Raw genomic sequence first — 18,190 nt, 5'->3', positions numbered from 1 at the left:
TGACTTTTTTGTTAGTAAACATAATTTTATATCTTATTTTGATATTTGTGGACCATGTAATGAGGTGCACTATGGTGGACATAAATTTTTTTTTTATCTATTCTTGATGACTGTAACAGATGCACTTAAGTATTTTTATTTAAAACCAAGCTAGTGGCAGGACCAACATTGTAAGGGTTCCATGCTTGAGTTATTACTCAATTTGGTGCCAAAATAAAGCTAATACGTACTAACAATGATAAGGAATTTAATATACAACTACTTTAAAAATTACATAATACATAAAAAAAGTTGTGTGAAGACTCTATAATAGAATGATAAAATTAGAAAGAAATACCATTAGATTATGAATACAGTCAGAGCACTAAAAGTGATCCTGAGTTAATGTATTAAAGTGATTTTGTTCCACCAGCAGTATATATATCATTAACAGATCCCTTCGATAATTCAAGATAGAACACTTTCTCAGATGCTGTCAGAAAGAAATCGACATATGATTATATTAAGATAGAACACATTTTCATTTGTTGGTCAGAAAGAAATCGACATATGATCATATGCGTATTTTTGGGTGCTTGGCTTTCACTTCAACACTTACCAGTAATAGGCACAAATTTGATTCAAGGGCCAGAAGATGTGCATTCTTTGAATATCCATGTGAGATGAAAAGGATACAAACTACTAGATATGAAGGATGAAAAAGTATTTATGTCCAGAAATATGTATTTCATGAAGACATCATGTCCTATAAGGAACAAATGTTTAAAAGAAGAGATCGAGAGAACTTAAATTTTCTAACTAAAGATGATTTAAATTAATGGGCAAAATGGTCAAAATGTTGAAAAAAAGACACCATCTTTATAGATGGCTAATGGATAAAATGGTCTTTTTAAAAATAATTTAAGTTAATAAAGATTAAATTAATTGTGGATTATTTCTTCTTACTTGTAAATGGATGGAAATAAGGGGTGGAAATCACAAGTTCCGCCCTAGAATTTTAGATTTTGAGTTTGTTTCTTGTTTTTGAGAGTTCATATTTTTATCTAAGTCTGCCATATAAATATGTGGTTTTGTTTTCTTTATGGGACATAATGTGAAAAGAGAACAAAATTGGAAAACTCTTTTTTTTTGTCTTTTCTTTTTTCGCTTAAATTGACTCACAAGAGAGATTAACTAATATTATGGAGCTCATAATTAAATTAATTTTCTCTAACCCAATGTAGATCCTATTAGTGCGAATACTATTATAGAGAGAAAATCTTGTACTTTTATCTCTGGATTGTAGCGAAGAACATAAAACTTAAAATTTGTTTGAGTCAAAAATTTAAAGCAACCAATAAAAATATTGATATTATAAATAGATAACAATTATTAGGTTATTTTTTTAGAAATAGATTAATCCTATTTAATATTCATGCCAGATCTATTTTGTATTATAGAGCTTACCTTGCATTTTAATTAAATTTGCAATCCATAGATCGAACTAGATTGAAAAAAATACAAAATCATAACTAAAAGGCGTAATGAGTGCCCTTGTTTACCATGAATGAATATATTAGTTTGACACTGAGAGTCTCTTTTAAAGCTTGAAGAATATTTCTCTTATAACCTCTTGCTAGAAGTTTCTCCATCTCTACCATGTACAACAATTACCTCCTATTGATGCATTTACCTACCTTAATGAAAATTTTAAACAAGATTTATAGAGGATTTTTAAATTAAAAAAAATAAATTGCAATTCCACCATAATGTCTACACTCTTCCAATTCATATAAAGTTGATAGTAGTTTTTGGCAAACTCAACTCTCATATGGTAACATCATCTAATTCAGTTTTTACCTCTTCACCTTTCTTCCTAGTGTCATTAAAATGTCTCTAATAATTGCTTCTTGCATGCATCCACTAATTGGGAAATGGAATAGGGAGCTTGGAATTATTTGTATATTATTGTCTATATTCTTTATGTACAATGAGGTTACTCATCATTTCTCAAAGATTTGACAAGAGACTAAACTATTTGCTTCAGTATGTAAACTCATGCTCTAAAAATTCAATTGAATAGAGACAAACCAGACACTCTAGTAAGATTGTTGTTTTTTTTGTTAGAGTCTAATGATATTGCCAAGTTGGTCCATCATCCTTACACCTTGAGTATGCTCCCACCTTATTGAGATATATCCCCCACTCTAAAATGTTTTCATTAACTAGTGCATATGCTTCTCTTAATTACCATATCTTTTTCTTTATTTTTTTTTTTTACAAAAGATGTCAATTAATGATGTTAATTTTTACCATAAACAAATTATAATATAATAGTCTGTTTCATAAACTAATTACATTGGATGTGATTAGTATAATATAATTCAACATATAATATTAAATATCATATGATACTGTTAGGCATGAAATGTTATTTTCTATTTATTCTTCGAAGTGAATTTGACAATTGCACATGATAAAGGTCCTCTATATTATGTAATATCAATAGTGAGATGAAATCATAATAAATAATTACCTTTAAAAATATTTTATAAAAGGTAATATTTTATAAATATATCTAGTGGTATGATCAATATTGTTCAGATATTGCATACTGCTATTAGTATGTATGTAATGTATACCAACCATCATTAATAGGGAAGTATGAAGTATGATACTCAATACGAGAGCAAACTAGATTCTCAACCAAAGTAATTAAATAATATATTTTTAATTATTGATTAAAGATGTGTGTGTGTGTGAATACATGAGATCACAGTCATAAGAAGAAAAGGAAAGAAAATGGCTTTTTTTTTTTTTTTTTTTCCATACAAGGAAGGAATGTTCCTCTATATCATTCCATTATTTTCTTTCTGTTAATTAAGGAGAAAAGAGTTCTTTTAATGGTACCTTCAAGTATCAACACCTTTCCAACCATTAAGATTGAAGGGTGTATGGTTTCTTCAATGTACCACAAGATCACCCTAAAAAAAATACTCCAGAATGTAATCATAAAACAAAAAGGAGAAAGAAAAGGAGAAAAAAAAAAAAAAAAAAGATCACACAATTTAGTGCTCCAGCAGTAGTAAGCCAGGGATACTGATAAAGAAACGCCGCATCTAAGAATACCTCTGCCAAGTTAATTAATCAATTTATAAGTTGAGCAGATTCAACCAAATGCGCAGCAAAGCCACTTTTTCTGCATGAAGAATCATCAAAGATGTAACTAACAAGAAAATAAATTTCCCATCCACAAGATATATGTATGTATGTATGTATATATAGAAATACCTTGGGATGAAATTTGTAGTCTTCTTTCTTAGAGTAATCAACCTCTGACCTTCGTGGAGAAACCAGTTGTACAGCAGCTGCATTGGACTTTTTGATCTTCTTCTCATCTCTTGCCTTGTTAAATATAACAGTAAATCCTTCAGCTGAGGCAGGGTTCGTCACATCCCACTCTCCAAACTTAGGCAATGGTCGGCCTCCCTGCACAATCATAATACAAACAACATTCGTTCTTATGTAATCACATACAAAACAAAATCTTAAAAACATCTTTCTGTTTTCTTTCTCAGTTGACAAGAGATTATGCAGATAATGTTAATTGTTAGCAGACAGACGAAAAGTATTGATCACCAACATGATTCTTTCTGTCTTAGAATTCCATTTGATTGTTTGTTCTATTTTTTATTTAATTATTGAACTGTTATTATGTTTGAATCAATTTCATTCCTAACTTAGTGAAGGGGTTTTAATGGTCTACCTGCATAGATGCGTCGGAATTATTCTCCATGGAAAATTGTATTGTCATTTCTCATTTATTAGTGGTTTGTTACTCCGTAAGGCAAACTATTAAATAGGAAATTTGATAAAATAAGAAAACTACCAAATTACTCATATTATATTTCTATTCTCTTCCAGTTCCATCCAAAGGTTTGATTGTGTCTTCTGTAATCAGGCCTCTATATTGATCTATGAATGGAACCTCTATGATAAAAGGAACCATCGATTAATACAGAAAAATTCCAACACAAAACAGAGGTTCGATTCATAGACAAATATAAGGCCGATTACAGGAGATATAATCAAATTCAGGTTTTCGGAATTAAATCACAAACAAAGAAGTTGCAAATTTGGTTGACGGAAGGAAGAAAAGAAGAAGAGAGATGTCAAACCGCAATTGAAATGTAACCAAGGCAAGAGAAGTGATTGTTAAAAAGGACAGAGAGAGAGAGAGAGAGAGAGAGAGAGAGGTTACCGTAGCCATTGGGGGGAACAATGCAGCACTGGTTCTGTTTGCAGAAACAATGCGATGATGTCTGGAGAGAGAAGCAAATTGAGAGGCAAAGAGGAGGAGGAGGAGGAGGAGGGGGAGGAGGAGTTTATAGCGCTTGCGATATGCATGTTGGTTCGTTCTTCACGCGCACCGACCGAATCGAATGCATCTTTATTTGCCAGAAAATAGAAAATCGCGTATTTTATGGACCAATTACTATTTCTCTCCCATCAACACACGCACAGATATATTTATATATTTATTAATCAAGGAATAAAAATTCACTAATCATTACATGGTAGAAATAACCATAAAAAAGATTCAAATGATCTACCAGCTTATCAATTATCGTTATATCTTTTGCATAATAAGAAAAATATTTATATGATAGAATTTTATTCATATGTTTTTTTTTTTTTTTCCTTCCAGTTGTTGTATAATTTTATTCATGAAAGTATGCTAAACATATTAACTGTTAAAATTTATACATTTTTGTTATTATAAATATTTTATTATTTACATTGTTTTACATAGATATATATATATATATATGAAAATGTAGAGACGGTAATTAAATAAAGTAGTTAATAAAAAAAATAAAAACTAAAAAAAAATCACTTTTTAAATTCTAATATGCACCGTGCTTTTTTTTTTTTTTTTTTTTTTTTAACATTAATAAACAAAGGCTTACTGGGACAATACACTCAAAATAGCTTATAAGCATAAAAACAAAAAAAAACAAAAACAAAAAACAAAATGTGAAGTTCTACTTTCTAATATTCATAAGCAGACAAAAAATGTCATTTACTAATTAATCTACTGTTTCATCTTTCTTCTACAACATATAGGATAAATAATGAATAAATTAATGATTATTAAGTAATTAATTATTATGAAGAAATATTTATCACACACGCGTGAGAGGTTTTAGTAACTAAATAAATGATTGAATTTGTTATCTGAAAAGTTCATCAAGCAATATATATTTATAATGTCCGTGTCATAAGACAAAATAAAAATCTAGTATGTACTATAATAATATTTGAAGTACCACAGCGCTAACAAAACCTCCCAACCATGAAAAATAGGCAAAATACCTTAATTTTTTTTTTTAATAAAATAAAAAAAATCATTTACAACGAATGTGGGACCACATAAAGTGATCTTATATAACAAAATCAATCAATTGTTGAGCTCATCTTCAAAAGTGAATCACATACCGACTTTAACAAAAAAAAAAAAAAAAACACAACCTTAAATTACCCGTGGAACATACTGTAGTTTTTATAACCCCAAAATCTTAAAAAGAAAAATGTTCCTCTTATGCACCTACATATTTCACAACAACTTACTTGAAAACAATTGAGTTTGATTCTAGTATAGCTATTCAAGGAGAGAAACAATAATATTATACACGAGATGTTTCATCTAGAATCTGCTAGTCTCTTTTCGGTCAGACATATTTTCTAGAAGAAGACCGAGCGGAAAGTACTCAGGTAGATACATTGGCTTTGTTTCCAGCAAGGATGAGAGAAATCTCCAGTCCACGACTAAATGCCTGGTTGAAAAGAAGCCGTGACTGGAAGGTGGAAACAAATGGGAACCATGATAATAATGCAATAGGGGAAAAGATGATTACACCCATTCCAGCATCATACATTCGGGCAAACTCCCTAACCGAATCCCACATTCCCAGACTCCAGATCACCTTCTTCCATGTAATAGCAAGCTGTCAAAACATTGCAGAAAGTATTAGAAAGTTACAAATTAAACAAAAAATTGCAACTTCAAGTCTAATCACAATAGCATATACAATAGAGATATCAATTATGAATAGTAGGGATATATGGCCAAAATTCCCACTTGAAATCTTCTAATAAAAACACTTGTTTTAATACATGGAAAAGAACTTAAAGAACCAAGAACATCTTATTGCATATCGTCAGCAAAAAACAATAAGGCAAATAGGCATCTCCAGCCAATTTGCATATAACTAATGGAATCATAAAACAATATCACCTGCCTCAGTTTCCTCCTCTTCGGTTAAAAGAAACATAGCAGTCAGAAGTGTAAGAAAAGTGAGAAGTGACCAAAAATGCATCGTGTAAATAAATAAATAAATAACTGTTTTTTTTTTTTTTGGAAATTAAATGACAATAAGATGACAAAGGACTAGTTGCTATTTTTGAAAAATAATAAATATAATTCTAATTGTACCTACATCAAGGATCCTCATAAAAATTATCTTTTCTTGACAGCAACTGCCATTAGTTGTATGCAAGTAACAATAATTTCTTTAATCATTCTTACAGGGAAAAAACACAAAAAAAAAAAGAAAAAAAAAAACCTCAGTTATGAATAATCTTTATTTTTTGCCTTCTTGCAAAAAAAAAAAAAAATTCGGGAGCATTTCGTTTTCCTTCTCACATTTACCTACATTTACAGTCTTGAGCAGAAAGTGCTGAATGTAACTTACACATATTATCATCCATCCAGTAGGTATGAAAGCAAGAATGCTTGCAAAAAGGTCGGCAATTGACAAATTTGTGAATACAACAACAAGTGCAATGGCAGCAACAAGTCCTAGTGATATTACTCCTTGCATGAATCTCATCACTAGTTGCAAATTAGTTGATTTTTTTGGAGTGTAGGAAAATATCTGCAAGCCATAAGAAAATTCAAAGTGCATCAGAGAGAAATTAGCAAACACAAGGCACTCACAACAGAAATTTCAAAGTGTATCAGGGAGAAAATTAGTGCAGACAGCGGAATCTCAACAAAATTTTGAACTGACAAACCTTGAAAAGCATGACAATGGCCACCAGTACAACCCAGGAGAAACCATAAATCTGTAAAGCAAAAAGAACATCAAAATCAGGTGTATAACACATAATTTGAACAAACTACAAAAATAGTTTTTTAAAAATGCACTTGTAATAGCTGTGCAATAAAAGCCATTTGCAGAAACAACTGTTTCAAGTTTATTCTATTCTCCTTAGACCATGCCAAACAGACCACACTGTATTCTGAATTTATATTATTTTTTCCACCACGAATTGCAACTAACTCAGAAAAAGGATGATCAGCATCCAGGAGAATTATACTTGGCAACTAAAAATGCCGACAATTTAAGATATTGCCTGATAATTTAGATGTCTAGCAAGACCATGCCAAACAGACCACACTGTATTCTGAATTTATATTATTTTTTCCACCATGAATTGCTACTAACTCAGAAAAAGGATGATCAGTATCCCGGAGATTATACTTGCCAACTAAAAAAGCCAACAACTTAAGATATTGCCTGATAATTTGGATGTCTAGCAGTACGACATCGTAATACTCTGTAGCCCATGACTGTCATAAGATGCGGAACTTAAAAGGCCTTGGATATCTTGGGATGTTGCCCGACAATTAGGTTGTCTAAGACTAACAGTAAGTTTTATAATCGTACTTTCTAGTCAAGAAACACCCTCAGATATGCCTGATTGAGTTTTAACAGATCCAAAAAGCATGCAAGGCATAAAATAAAATAAGAATTCAAGACAATGTACCGCCAATGATGTATCATCCTCAGTGAGATGGAGTTTGTAGACAATGCCATATTGAAAAATGAGGAACCTCAAGCTTAATATGGTTTCCAATACACGGCCTCTCAATGTTTGGATGTGCATCTGCAAGAAAAGGGAAGTTAGCAGGCAAATATGCCAAGGTATGCGCTCACATAAAAATTGCTTGCAGAACAGGATGGATGTAAAGGAAATAGGTTATTGTATGCATGACAAACATATTTCAGAAGAAATAACTCTTCTACAACTCCAATGGCATAAGAAAGACGTCAGGAAAAAAATAAAATAACTGCAACCTCCCTTTTTTTAGGGGGAAGGAATAAGAGAAAACATACCATTAGAAAAAGAAATCAACTACCAAAAGGAAGGATAAGATATCCTCCCACAGGTGCAGAGGGAAGGGCAAACCATGAGCTTTAGCTCATAATGAAGCACAAACACTTTTTTTTTTTTTTTCCCTTTTCCTGTTCCATCATGATCAATGTTTCTGGATTACCATGTACACATGCAGACCAAGAATAACAGAAATACCTTTAGGCCAAGAACACCTACCTTGAAACCCAGGCCAAACTTTGGATCACAGAAAGAAACAAAGATACCTAGATGACAGGAAATGAATAGGATCTTGCTAATTCCCCTTGAGAAAAGCAGCAGGTTGGTGAAGACATTCCTTAGTTTTTCTATTTGTATAATAATATTTCCTATTTTATTAGTTTTATAAGGTCGTTTAGTATCTTGTTTATTTTAGTATTTCCTAGTCTATTTGGGCAACTTATTTAACGTTCTATAAGTTTCATCACTATGAAATTAGATAGGAATTGTGGGTGAAAATAATTGATCAATTTCATCTATGCTGGGCAACTTGTACCATGGTTCGATAGCTTGATGAATCTGTGTATTCAAGGGGCAGGGGTTAGGAAGATGGTGAGACCCTTGTAATAGAGTGCAATTTAAGGAAATTTGAGGATCTTGTTCATCTTTTCAAGAGCTATGGGAGAGGGTGACATTCTTGGCCTCCTTACGGGCCAAAGCTCAAGGGAACTTTTCTGTTTTAGTGGTTTTTAAGCTCCACCATTTGTTTGGGTTCATGTTCTACAATAAATTATTTCTTCTTGTTTATGACTCATTCTCAGCATTTATATTCTTTTCTATCTTATACTAATAATATTTCTTTTTCTATAGAAAAAACATTCTATATATACTTTTATAACCTCTTTGTAATCAGCATTCAATTATTCGATAAAATATTTTGAAAGTTTCTCAATTTTAGTTTTGTGACACAATCAAACCCTTCTACCACTTAAGGTTTCGATATCTAAAACCCTATGTGTGATATCTAAATTTTATTCCCAAATTCCCATGTGGCAAACTAACCCTACTTTCTCTTACAGCATTGGGGGATCACTTGGGGTAGGATCCTAATCATTGATAACTCGATGAGAAGGGATAGACCAAGGTTGCTTTTTGTGTCTTTTAAGGGAATGAATCCCTTAGCCATCTTCTAATTTGATATTTGGAACTAGAATGCATGTGATTATGCTCTAAATTTACTTCACATCAATTGGGTAGTTAGTGGTTCAATTATGATTGAGAACAAACTAGGTTTATTTGCTAACTTAGGAATTTAGGATAAATTTAGATATTCTTTGATATAACACCAAGTTTTCTGTTCATAGAAAAAGAAAAAAAAAAAACAGACGGAAGTTGACTTGCGAACCCTTAAGCATCATTCCTAAAGCATGAGTTTCGTAGAGTATCAAATTTAAGATTTGGCTACATCATGCAACCAAGATACTGAAAGAAATCTCATGATAAACCAAGATACTGAAAAAGCCGTGGGATAATTTATTAACTCAAAAGTTTGATTCCAAAAGTGACGTTATATAGGTAATTGTTATTCTTAACTCTAAAACCCTAAACTAACTATATAAGTATTTTATAAATACAAGAATTGAAACTATAACCAAAAACTAAGTAATAGATGCTGAAGTAATAACAATTTTAGAATTGAAGGAACGTAAGTTCCAATCTACTTGAAAAGTATAGGATCAAACCAGTCTTCATGTTAAGGATGAGCTGTGGGCAAGGAGCAATTCATGTGTGGCCAGGTCCAAGAAGAAGCTTGTAAAATTGTATCCGTTATTCTCCTTACAACACTTTTTGGGTCCAAAAAGAGAAAACAAGGCCCTTCCCAAACTCCAGTACTCTATATTGGCTTTGGACCCTTTGTATTTTTCTATATAGGGTTTTAGACTTCAGAACTCATTGATATTTTATTTTTGCCTTATTCTGTGCATGAGTTGGCACCACTTTGCCACTGTTTTGATGTTATATCCCTTCTCTTTTCCCCTCTCTCTTTCCAAAAAAAAAAAAGACACAACCAAAACCAAAAACAAAAACAAACAAACGAAGAAAAGTAAACAAGTAAGGAAAATACAATAAAAAAGCATTGCAATGATTTCCAGAAATATCAAACCACAAATAGAAGCAGAAACAGATGCTTTTTCAATATCACAACAGTATAAACAATAAGAGCAATTATGCCACAATGACGAACCTGTTCTTCATCCCACCAAGATTCCCAGCTATTTTCTCCCTTCACTCCAACTCCACCTTTATACAGAAGCCAACTGGCCCAGTCATCAAAATCCTCAACAGTCCTACATTATTGAAGTAAATAAATATACAAGTCATCAAACCCAGGGTAGAGGAGAAAATGTTTAAAGATATAATGCATACGTGTAAATGAAGTAGAAGGAAACTTACTTTTGCCATTCAAAGCCAGAAGGGTTGAAAATATATGGAGCAAAGAGCCAAGAAACAACAAGGAACCAACTGCTAAGAGTCAGCAGAATAAAAGAAACTGCACCCCCATCTGTGAATCCATATGCAATGTAAACTATAAGCAGCAGTGCCACTTCGAGCCTGTGAAAGAATCAAGTAAAACTTAAATTTTTACGAAGTAAAGATAGAGAAGATTTGATTATTCATACACCCGTCTCCCCTATTTTCTACCTCCTCTTTGCAGTATACAATTGTCAAAAACTCTATCAAGTGGTAGAAAGATCACTTACGCTTTAACAAAGTGACTTCTAGAGTAAAGTCTGTAATTTTCAGCAAACTTGATGTGACGAACTACAAAGCCCCTACCAGTTGCCCGATACTATTAATGAAATCATCAAAATAAATCATTTGAGCATGATTGCAGAGTACCTCAAAAGACATAGGGTTACAGATGAAGAAAATGAAGAAACATACTTTTGCACCTCCGTGGAGGATCGTACGTCCAAAATAGTGAGTTCTGGTTCCTAACGAAAATGTGAAGAAGACAGAAGATAACTGAAGTTGCATTGTAATGAAACTGAAAACTGCCTGCAACATGAAAGTAATGAAAAGAGTTAAAATAATGACTTAAAAACTGTCATTACCAGTTGCAAGTCAGGAAGCATATGGGAACCACATCCTGAGCATAGTTAGGAGAAGAGAAAAGATCCTCGATCAATAGATTCAGATGACAAACCTTCAACAATCCTAATTCAAGTATGAAACCCATAATCATAGGGACTGCAGTAAAGACTCCAATCTGAACCAAGAACTGCGTGTTCAGAACTGCATCTAATGAAGTATTACCAGACAATTCTGCTTCCACTGCAATTGCGCGATCAATCCCAGAAAAAGCCTAAAGAGTAAGCACACGAATATAAGAATCTTTATCTAGAAGCAGGTTCTGCTTAGAACCATTGAGAACTGAAAGATATTCACATCTTGTTATAGAAATTGATACAGGTTCCTCCTATCTAACATACACAAAATGATGGAATAAATGGCTAAAAAAGCTGAAAGCTTAGCAAGTCTAATGACAAAAGAAAACATAATACACAAAAAAAAAGGAACCGAAATGTGTGCTTAAACAATTTGTAAGAACCTTATCCTTAAATTAAAAGCTAGGTATGTTAAGAAACCAGATAAATATAATACAACCATGTCTTTTGATACCAGCTTTAAGGATCATGTAAATCAGGAAAAGAAGCAAAAACAAATTTGTTATAATAACTGGATAAGTAGCATATTTAAGAAACCAAACATTTTTAAATTACCAGATATACTCTCCCATACAAGAATACATACACAGTCAGGACAGTCATCTGCATTAAAGAGAAAATTTTCATTAGAAAAATCTGATTATAAACTCACTCAAACAATCAAGACATCAGGTCAAAGAATTGATTGTACCATTGTGCATACGTAGTATCCAACTGTTGTAAAATAGAAAGAAAGCATTCTAATGAAATCAAAAAGTTGTCCCAGCCTGTACACATCCCTACTCAGGACTTGCTCTCCATTTCCACCAGCTACCTTCCCTTCAAATAGGGCAATCTGATTTAACCCTACATCTCTTCCCTTTCCAACCTATATGTGCAAACACAGTATCAATAAACATAAAACTGACTGTTTTGGTAAAGAAAAGAAAAAAATGGAAAGAGTATCTGCAAATATAACAAACCTGAATATACTCATGGTGCGTTACATTTCCTTGCCTCAACATGGAGTTAAACCCTGCACCAATTTAATTGGGTCATACAAATTATTTAACCAGAAAAAGTTTAATAAGCATGTGATAACAACTCCAGCCTTCCACTTCTCCGTTGAAAACCAAATTTAATATTAAAATCATGATTTTGGACTTTGCTCAGTGTTAGTTCAAACTCATTAAGAAGATACTTGTGTTTATTAAAAAAGAATAAACACTTCTGTTGTGGTTCAAAAACTGATGAAAGGATAAATAAAGAATTGAACATAAAAAAAATAAACTTAATACTGCTCAAAGATACTTATAAGCACCTAATAATTTTTAGTTCATCATCTTAGTAGAATATACGGGACTCTTTGTTTGAAGGTTACGAGCTTATAATCATTTGTACACCCTTTAAAGGGTATGATCGGAACAAACAAAATATGTTTGTGGAATTTATTTAAAAATATTCTCTTAGTTCTAAAAGGGAAATGGTGAAAAACTATTAGAAAATGTTAAAAGAGAATATGTAATTACGTTAACAGACATTAGGGCAAAATATATCCTATATAATTAATATAATTAATGGTTTATTTTCTTTTCTATTTTAAAAAACCTGAATATATAGGAGTACAATATTTCAATAAATTACGCACACAATCATTCTTGACAAAATATCAAAGCTCTAGGGAGAAAACCTTAGGCCTCCTTCACAAATCCTTATTTGCATTCATTGCCAAAATAAGCAACAAAACCGTAAGAGACCAGCCTCCATTGTCGCCCACCACAAACTAGCCACCAGCCCACCATAGACCAGTTTCCAGCATCAGAAGCCAGCCTCCATTAGCGGCATCATATCCTCCAACATGGATAGACAGCCACACGCACAACCAGCCGCAGCTTCACTTGCACAGTGTGCCTCCATGCAACTCCTCGCATGTCTCTGCCCAGCCACCAAACCTGTGCCCCACCTCTATCCAGCTGCAGCACACCTCCTTGCTCAGCCACCCTTTATGCAGTTATCCTGCCCAGCATGCTCACCCAGCCTCCGTCAGCTGTGTTTCCTTCCATCCACCTGGTAACATCCTTCCCATAACTTTTATTTTGGCTTTAATTGTCCTAACACTCTTAAAATATGTTGGAGGTCACATATCACATGGGAAATTTGTCAAGACCTAAGAACATGGTTCGGATCTAAAAGGGTAAGTAATTCGGTTTAAGTAAAGAGAGAGAGAAAATAGAGAGCGAGATCAGAGGAGAACAGAAACAGAGGAAGAAAACCGAGAGAGATGAAGAGGTTTCCGAGAGGAAGATAGAGAAATAAAAGAAAGATAGATCGAAAAGTTTAGTGAGAGAATAAAAATATATTCCAAATAATTCATTCTATGCTTACATCTACAAAAATAGGTGATTATATATAAAAAAGATGACCAGAGATGCTTCGACTCTACTCCATTCTGCTAGAAATTCGAGAGTCGAATTCAGAGGAATCCAAAGCAGTGGATATGCATCTGCCGGGTCCCCAAAAACCCAAACCTTTAGCCGTTAAATACCCCTCTTAATCGCCATCCACATGTCCCGGAATGCTGATCTGACAGCCAAGATTTCATCCTCAAAAAATATAGACGCATGTTGTCTCCTATAGCTTGGAAGGCGCCACGCATCCCATGTTTTCCCAGATCGTGCCACGTGTCTATTCTTCTAGAATATTCCTTGGAATGGTCTGCTCCCCTGCACTTAGTTCCATAGTTCTATTTGTGCACCCCTGCTGATCCTGTACTTGCTAGTTAAATCTTCTCTGCACCCGGATCCTTACAAAAGTATACCCAAAACAATAACAAATTTCAGCTAAACCCAAGCTGCTTATCACTTCACTGGGAAGATTATTTCAGTTGGTCACAATTAATTCAGATCACACTCAAAGAGAAAAGAAAGCTTAGCCACCTACTGAGCGCTAGAGAAATGCCAAGAGACCTAACTTTAATGCATGGGATAAGGAAGACTCGATGATTATGAGATGGCTCTAGAATTCTATTTCGCCATAGATAAATAAAATTATCATGCTCTTTATCTGCGACAAAAGAAATATGGGATGTAATCAAGAAAACATAAGTCAAAGTCAAAGATGTAGCCCAGATTTATGATCTAAATTTCAAGACATGGTTAACAAAGCGAGAAAACAAATAGTCTTAATATGGACTGCAACAAAGATACAATCCGTCTCAAGTAATTTGTGGATAAAGATCGTACCAATTAGCTTATTACAGGCCTCAAGTAAGAGTTTAGTCTATCACTCATCAATATGTAATGCAACAACCAAGATAATTGGAAAATTAAAAGGAAAAGAACGGACACTACGACTTACTCGATAAATTAATCCTGATTTCCTAACTCAACAAAACTTTTGAAAGTTCCTTAACTTAAAAAACTTGAAGAAGCAAGCAAAAGCTTGAAACTTTATTGAATAATTGAATTCTTGAGTTGCAATTACAACCTAAGGACTAATGTCCTTTAATAGACTTTTATTTTCTACTCCGACTCGTAGTAGGATTACACATTCCTACTTGAAGTCTTAAATATTAATTTAACTAGGACTCTTATTGGAAATTAATTAAACAATAGAATCCTAATCTAAAACTCCAAATAAAACATTAAAATAATACCATTTTAATTTAAGTAAAATTCTTCCTCTTCCTTGGCTTTTATGCTGAATTTTGCTCCAAATTTTGAGTAGGAATCTGTATGGAACTCAGATAGGAACAAAGAAAAAGGAATGAGAGTCCAAATCATGGCCTGCAGACAGGCTGTCCGTGGGTGTCTGGCCCGCACGCCTACAGGTGGCGTGTGTCTGGCGCACGTGGAAGTTTCCTACGCACGAGTGGACCGGATATGCATGTGGCAGGGGCTGCTTGCACATGTGTGTCCCAGCGCATGACGGGCTGGGTGCGCGCGCACATGCGCTCTCCTGAGGCATACAACTGTCCTGCTCACACATGTGCCTCCTGTGCACATCTGCCTAATGCGTGCACGTGCATATGCACGCTCTTGCTGTGCACAGGCATGGGTTCCTCGCATGTTCCACGTGCTCTCTTGCATGACTGGAATACCTGTATGCGCGAGTGCTCTTGCTCGCACATGTGTACCCGATGGGTACCCATACCCAAATGGTGTTTTGGGCTTTCTCTTAGGGCAGACTCCTCGGGCCGAGCCTCTCCTCAGTTGTGAAGCCCAATAACTTACTCGTCTTGAGTCACCTCTTATTTCTTCTTCTTCTAGATCGGAGTTCACATCGGTTTAGTTCCTTCGGGGTCCCAGTTTTACTCTCTTTGTGGTCCTTGTTCTGAATAGATCCTTCGTTATCACTTTCTGCTCAGGAGTACTTCCTAATGTGTCTTGGAAGCACACTATTGTATGATCGCTTCCACCCTTTTGTTGTCACATGGGTCTTCTGCTTGTCACAAGGAACCTCATTTATTATCACATTAGTCCTATTTCGATTTTAAAAATGTGCTACATATTCTTAAACTTTGCATAAATCTTGTGTTAGTCACCAAAATTATCACAAAATTTGAACTGTGAAGAGTGATTGTCAACTATTTTCTTAGCAATGAGAAAACTCATAGCCTAATGCCAATATTCTTATACCACAAAACTTATGAAAAAAATGTTTAAAAACAGGAATTCAAAAAGAAAAGCCTATGCACCGGTTTCCCCCTTTATTTGATAAAAGAAGAATATTATTAAAAGGGGAGGAAGAGATTAAAATGTGGATGGGACACCAACATATCCTCTTATAAAAGAAGACGTATGAAACAAAACAAATATAATGAAGAAGAAACATCAAAAGAAATAGCAACCTATTCTCTTGAAATAGTAGATAGGTGCCCTCGGCCCAAAGAGAGGAAAGGAACGGCACTCTAAATATAGTTAGATTGTATGTTAGAGTGTATTTATACTGTAGACTAATGCTTTTAGAGGCATTATAGGGTCAATGTGTTAATAGACATCTATACAAGTTTATGTAATTACAAAACTAATAGGAAGGCATTTAGGAAATATGCTAGCATGTCAACTACTTCATATCATATGAAGCGTAGTCGAAGTACTCATTCCTCCTCTAACTCCCATAAAGATCTTATAGTGTTACTCTAGCAAATGGATCAAATAACTCTATTGTTGGGTCCAGAATCATTACTATCATTTGTTTTCTGCTTTACCAAACTTTTTTGTTTAATAACTTTCTATCAGTAAAATTAATCAAGTTCTTCTAGTTTTGTCTTTTCTTTTGTGCGTAGCAGAGTACATACCAGATAATCAAATCACAAATAAATGCAAAAAGAAAGAAAGAAAGAAAAAAGTCTCTTCAATGATTTGTGAATACGTAATACATATGCATGGCGTTTGTAATAAATCTACAAGGTAAGGATGTTGTTGAAGGGTCTAAATCTAGAAAAGAATTTTTAGGACTCTAATGGAAATGGAATTCGAATTAGAGTCTACAGAGAATTATGAGCTAAAAGCATCAATTAGCCACAATGTAGAGAGACAGTCGAATGGTTTAAGGTGCAACATTGGAACTTCTATATAGACTTTTGTTTACTGGGGGTTCAAATCCCTCCATGTTTGTATTTTAACAAATTCACCAATCTTGCATTTTTTTTAGATAAAATTCACCAATCTTATGTTATTGATCACATTCTTTTAAATGAAATAATAATTGACACCAACAGACTTAGACCTAGGACTTTATTCCACATCAACCATGAAAAGATTGAGGAAAGAAGATTACTCTTAATGGCAAACTGTTACCACCCACAATTCCTATATTAAAATATGATTCAATAATAAAGAAAAAAAAAAGAAAAAAATGACTGACAGAAAAAAAACCACAGATCTTTCTTACCAGCAAATATGTCCTCACTGATATTAATGACACGTGACGCCTTGCTGATGCCACCTCGAGTTATATGGAATATTCGATCAAACACATCTGGATGTCCATAGTGCATACGAACTCTGTATAATTTTTTTACAAAAAACAGAATCAGAAATGCATTTTGGAATTTACTTCTTGCAGTAAAAAAAAAGAGCACTTACATAATAGAACAATTTGTATTAGGAAGAAAATTGACTCTAGAATCCTTTTCCCAATGAAAGAGGAAAGAAAGGAATATGGTAACAATTAAGGTTTCAAGCATAAAATTTAATGTGAAATTTTTAATGATCGCCTTACATTCACATGAATCTAATGGGAAATCATAACTTAATAATAGAACAATTAAGAGATCTCCCTCTAGTTAACGGACAATTCACGTGGTTTGTGAAACGTCAAGGTATTGTCTTTTCTTGGTTGAGTTTCTTTCTTATTACTACGCTAGGAGGATAGCATTCCTAATCTAATCCAGGAACTGCTCCCATGTCCTGTGTTGGATCACTTTCTTATCTTACTTGAATCACAGCATATCAGATGGGACCCAACCCCTTTCCGCTTTGAAAATATGCGGTTTGAGGACCCTGACTTCAAGGATATGATTTGGGAATAGTGGCAACCGGAAGAGGAAAGAGAATAGGAGAGCCACAAATTTATGAGAAAATTAAAGCACCTGAATAAAACATTGAAGATATGGAAGAAAGAGGTTTTAGGAAATGTGAAGCAAAGGAAACACAAAATATTTGGGGTATTACAATATTATAAAATATATTACGGAATATTTTTATATAATTATTGATTAATTTTCTAACATTAATAAGGTAATTTGTGTTTCCATATATAGATATCTTTTTTATGTATATATACCCCTAACCCTATTTAATGAAATAAAAGAAATATTCAGTATTTTTTTTTAATTC

General features: G+C 33.5%; 2 protein-coding genes across 6 annotated transcripts in view; both read right to left on the bottom strand.

The window, feature by feature from the left end:
• Positions 1-2,694: 2,694 nt before the first annotated feature.
• On the bottom strand, positions 2,695-4,427 carry LOC110823036 (RPM1-interacting protein 4 (RIN4) family protein). 2 transcript variants are annotated; one of them, XM_022053303.2, is made up of 3 exons: positions 4,241-4,427; positions 3,271-3,468; positions 2,695-3,178 (listed from the first exon to the last, which is right to left on the bottom strand). In XM_022053303.2, the coding sequence occupies exons 1-3, from the start codon at positions 4,247-4,249 to the stop codon at positions 3,149-3,151; spliced, it is 237 nt and encodes a 78-aa protein (XP_021908995.1). In that variant the 5' UTR covers positions 4,250-4,427; the 3' UTR covers positions 2,695-3,148. The 2 variants fall into 2 exon arrangements, with proteins under 2 accessions (XP_021908995.1, XP_088068018.1); XM_088211892.1 differs by lacking the exon at positions 4,241-4,427 and adding an exon at positions 3,746-4,170.
• Positions 4,428-5,343: 916 nt separating this feature from the next.
• GSL8 (glucan synthase-like 8) overlaps positions 5,344-18,190 on the bottom strand; it is a 94,119-nt gene continuing 81,272 nt past the window's right edge. For all 4 annotated transcript variants that reach the window (XM_088211462.1, XM_088211465.1, XM_088211464.1 and 1 more), the window contains exons 39-51: positions 17,244-17,356; positions 12,332-12,384; positions 12,061-12,237; positions 11,925-11,972; positions 11,348-11,506; positions 11,086-11,199; positions 10,902-10,990; positions 10,594-10,752; positions 10,385-10,487; positions 7,813-7,932; positions 7,057-7,107; positions 6,735-6,917; positions 5,344-5,987 (exon numbers count right to left, since the gene is read on the bottom strand). In XM_088211462.1, coding sequence (XP_088067588.1) covers positions 5,751-5,987; positions 6,735-6,917; positions 7,057-7,107; positions 7,813-7,932; positions 10,385-10,487; positions 10,594-10,752; positions 10,902-10,990; positions 11,086-11,199; positions 11,348-11,506; positions 11,925-11,972; positions 12,061-12,237; positions 12,332-12,384; positions 17,244-17,356 — 1,606 coding nt within the window. In that variant the 3' untranslated portion in view covers positions 5,344-5,750. The remainder of the gene's footprint in view (positions 5,988-6,734; positions 6,918-7,056; positions 7,108-7,812; positions 7,933-10,384; positions 10,488-10,593; positions 10,753-10,901; positions 10,991-11,085; positions 11,200-11,347; positions 11,507-11,924; positions 11,973-12,060; positions 12,238-12,331; positions 12,385-17,243; positions 17,357-18,190) is intronic.

Source organism: Carica papaya, chromosome 9 (genome assembly GCF_054855325.1).
Source record: "Carica papaya isolate Zhongbai chromosome 9, ASM5485532v1, whole genome shotgun sequence".
NCBI lineage: Eukaryota > Viridiplantae > Streptophyta > Magnoliopsida > Brassicales > Caricaceae > Carica > Carica papaya.
Note: the sequence above shows the minus strand (reverse complement) of the source record. Positions and strands in the feature narration are given on the sequence as shown.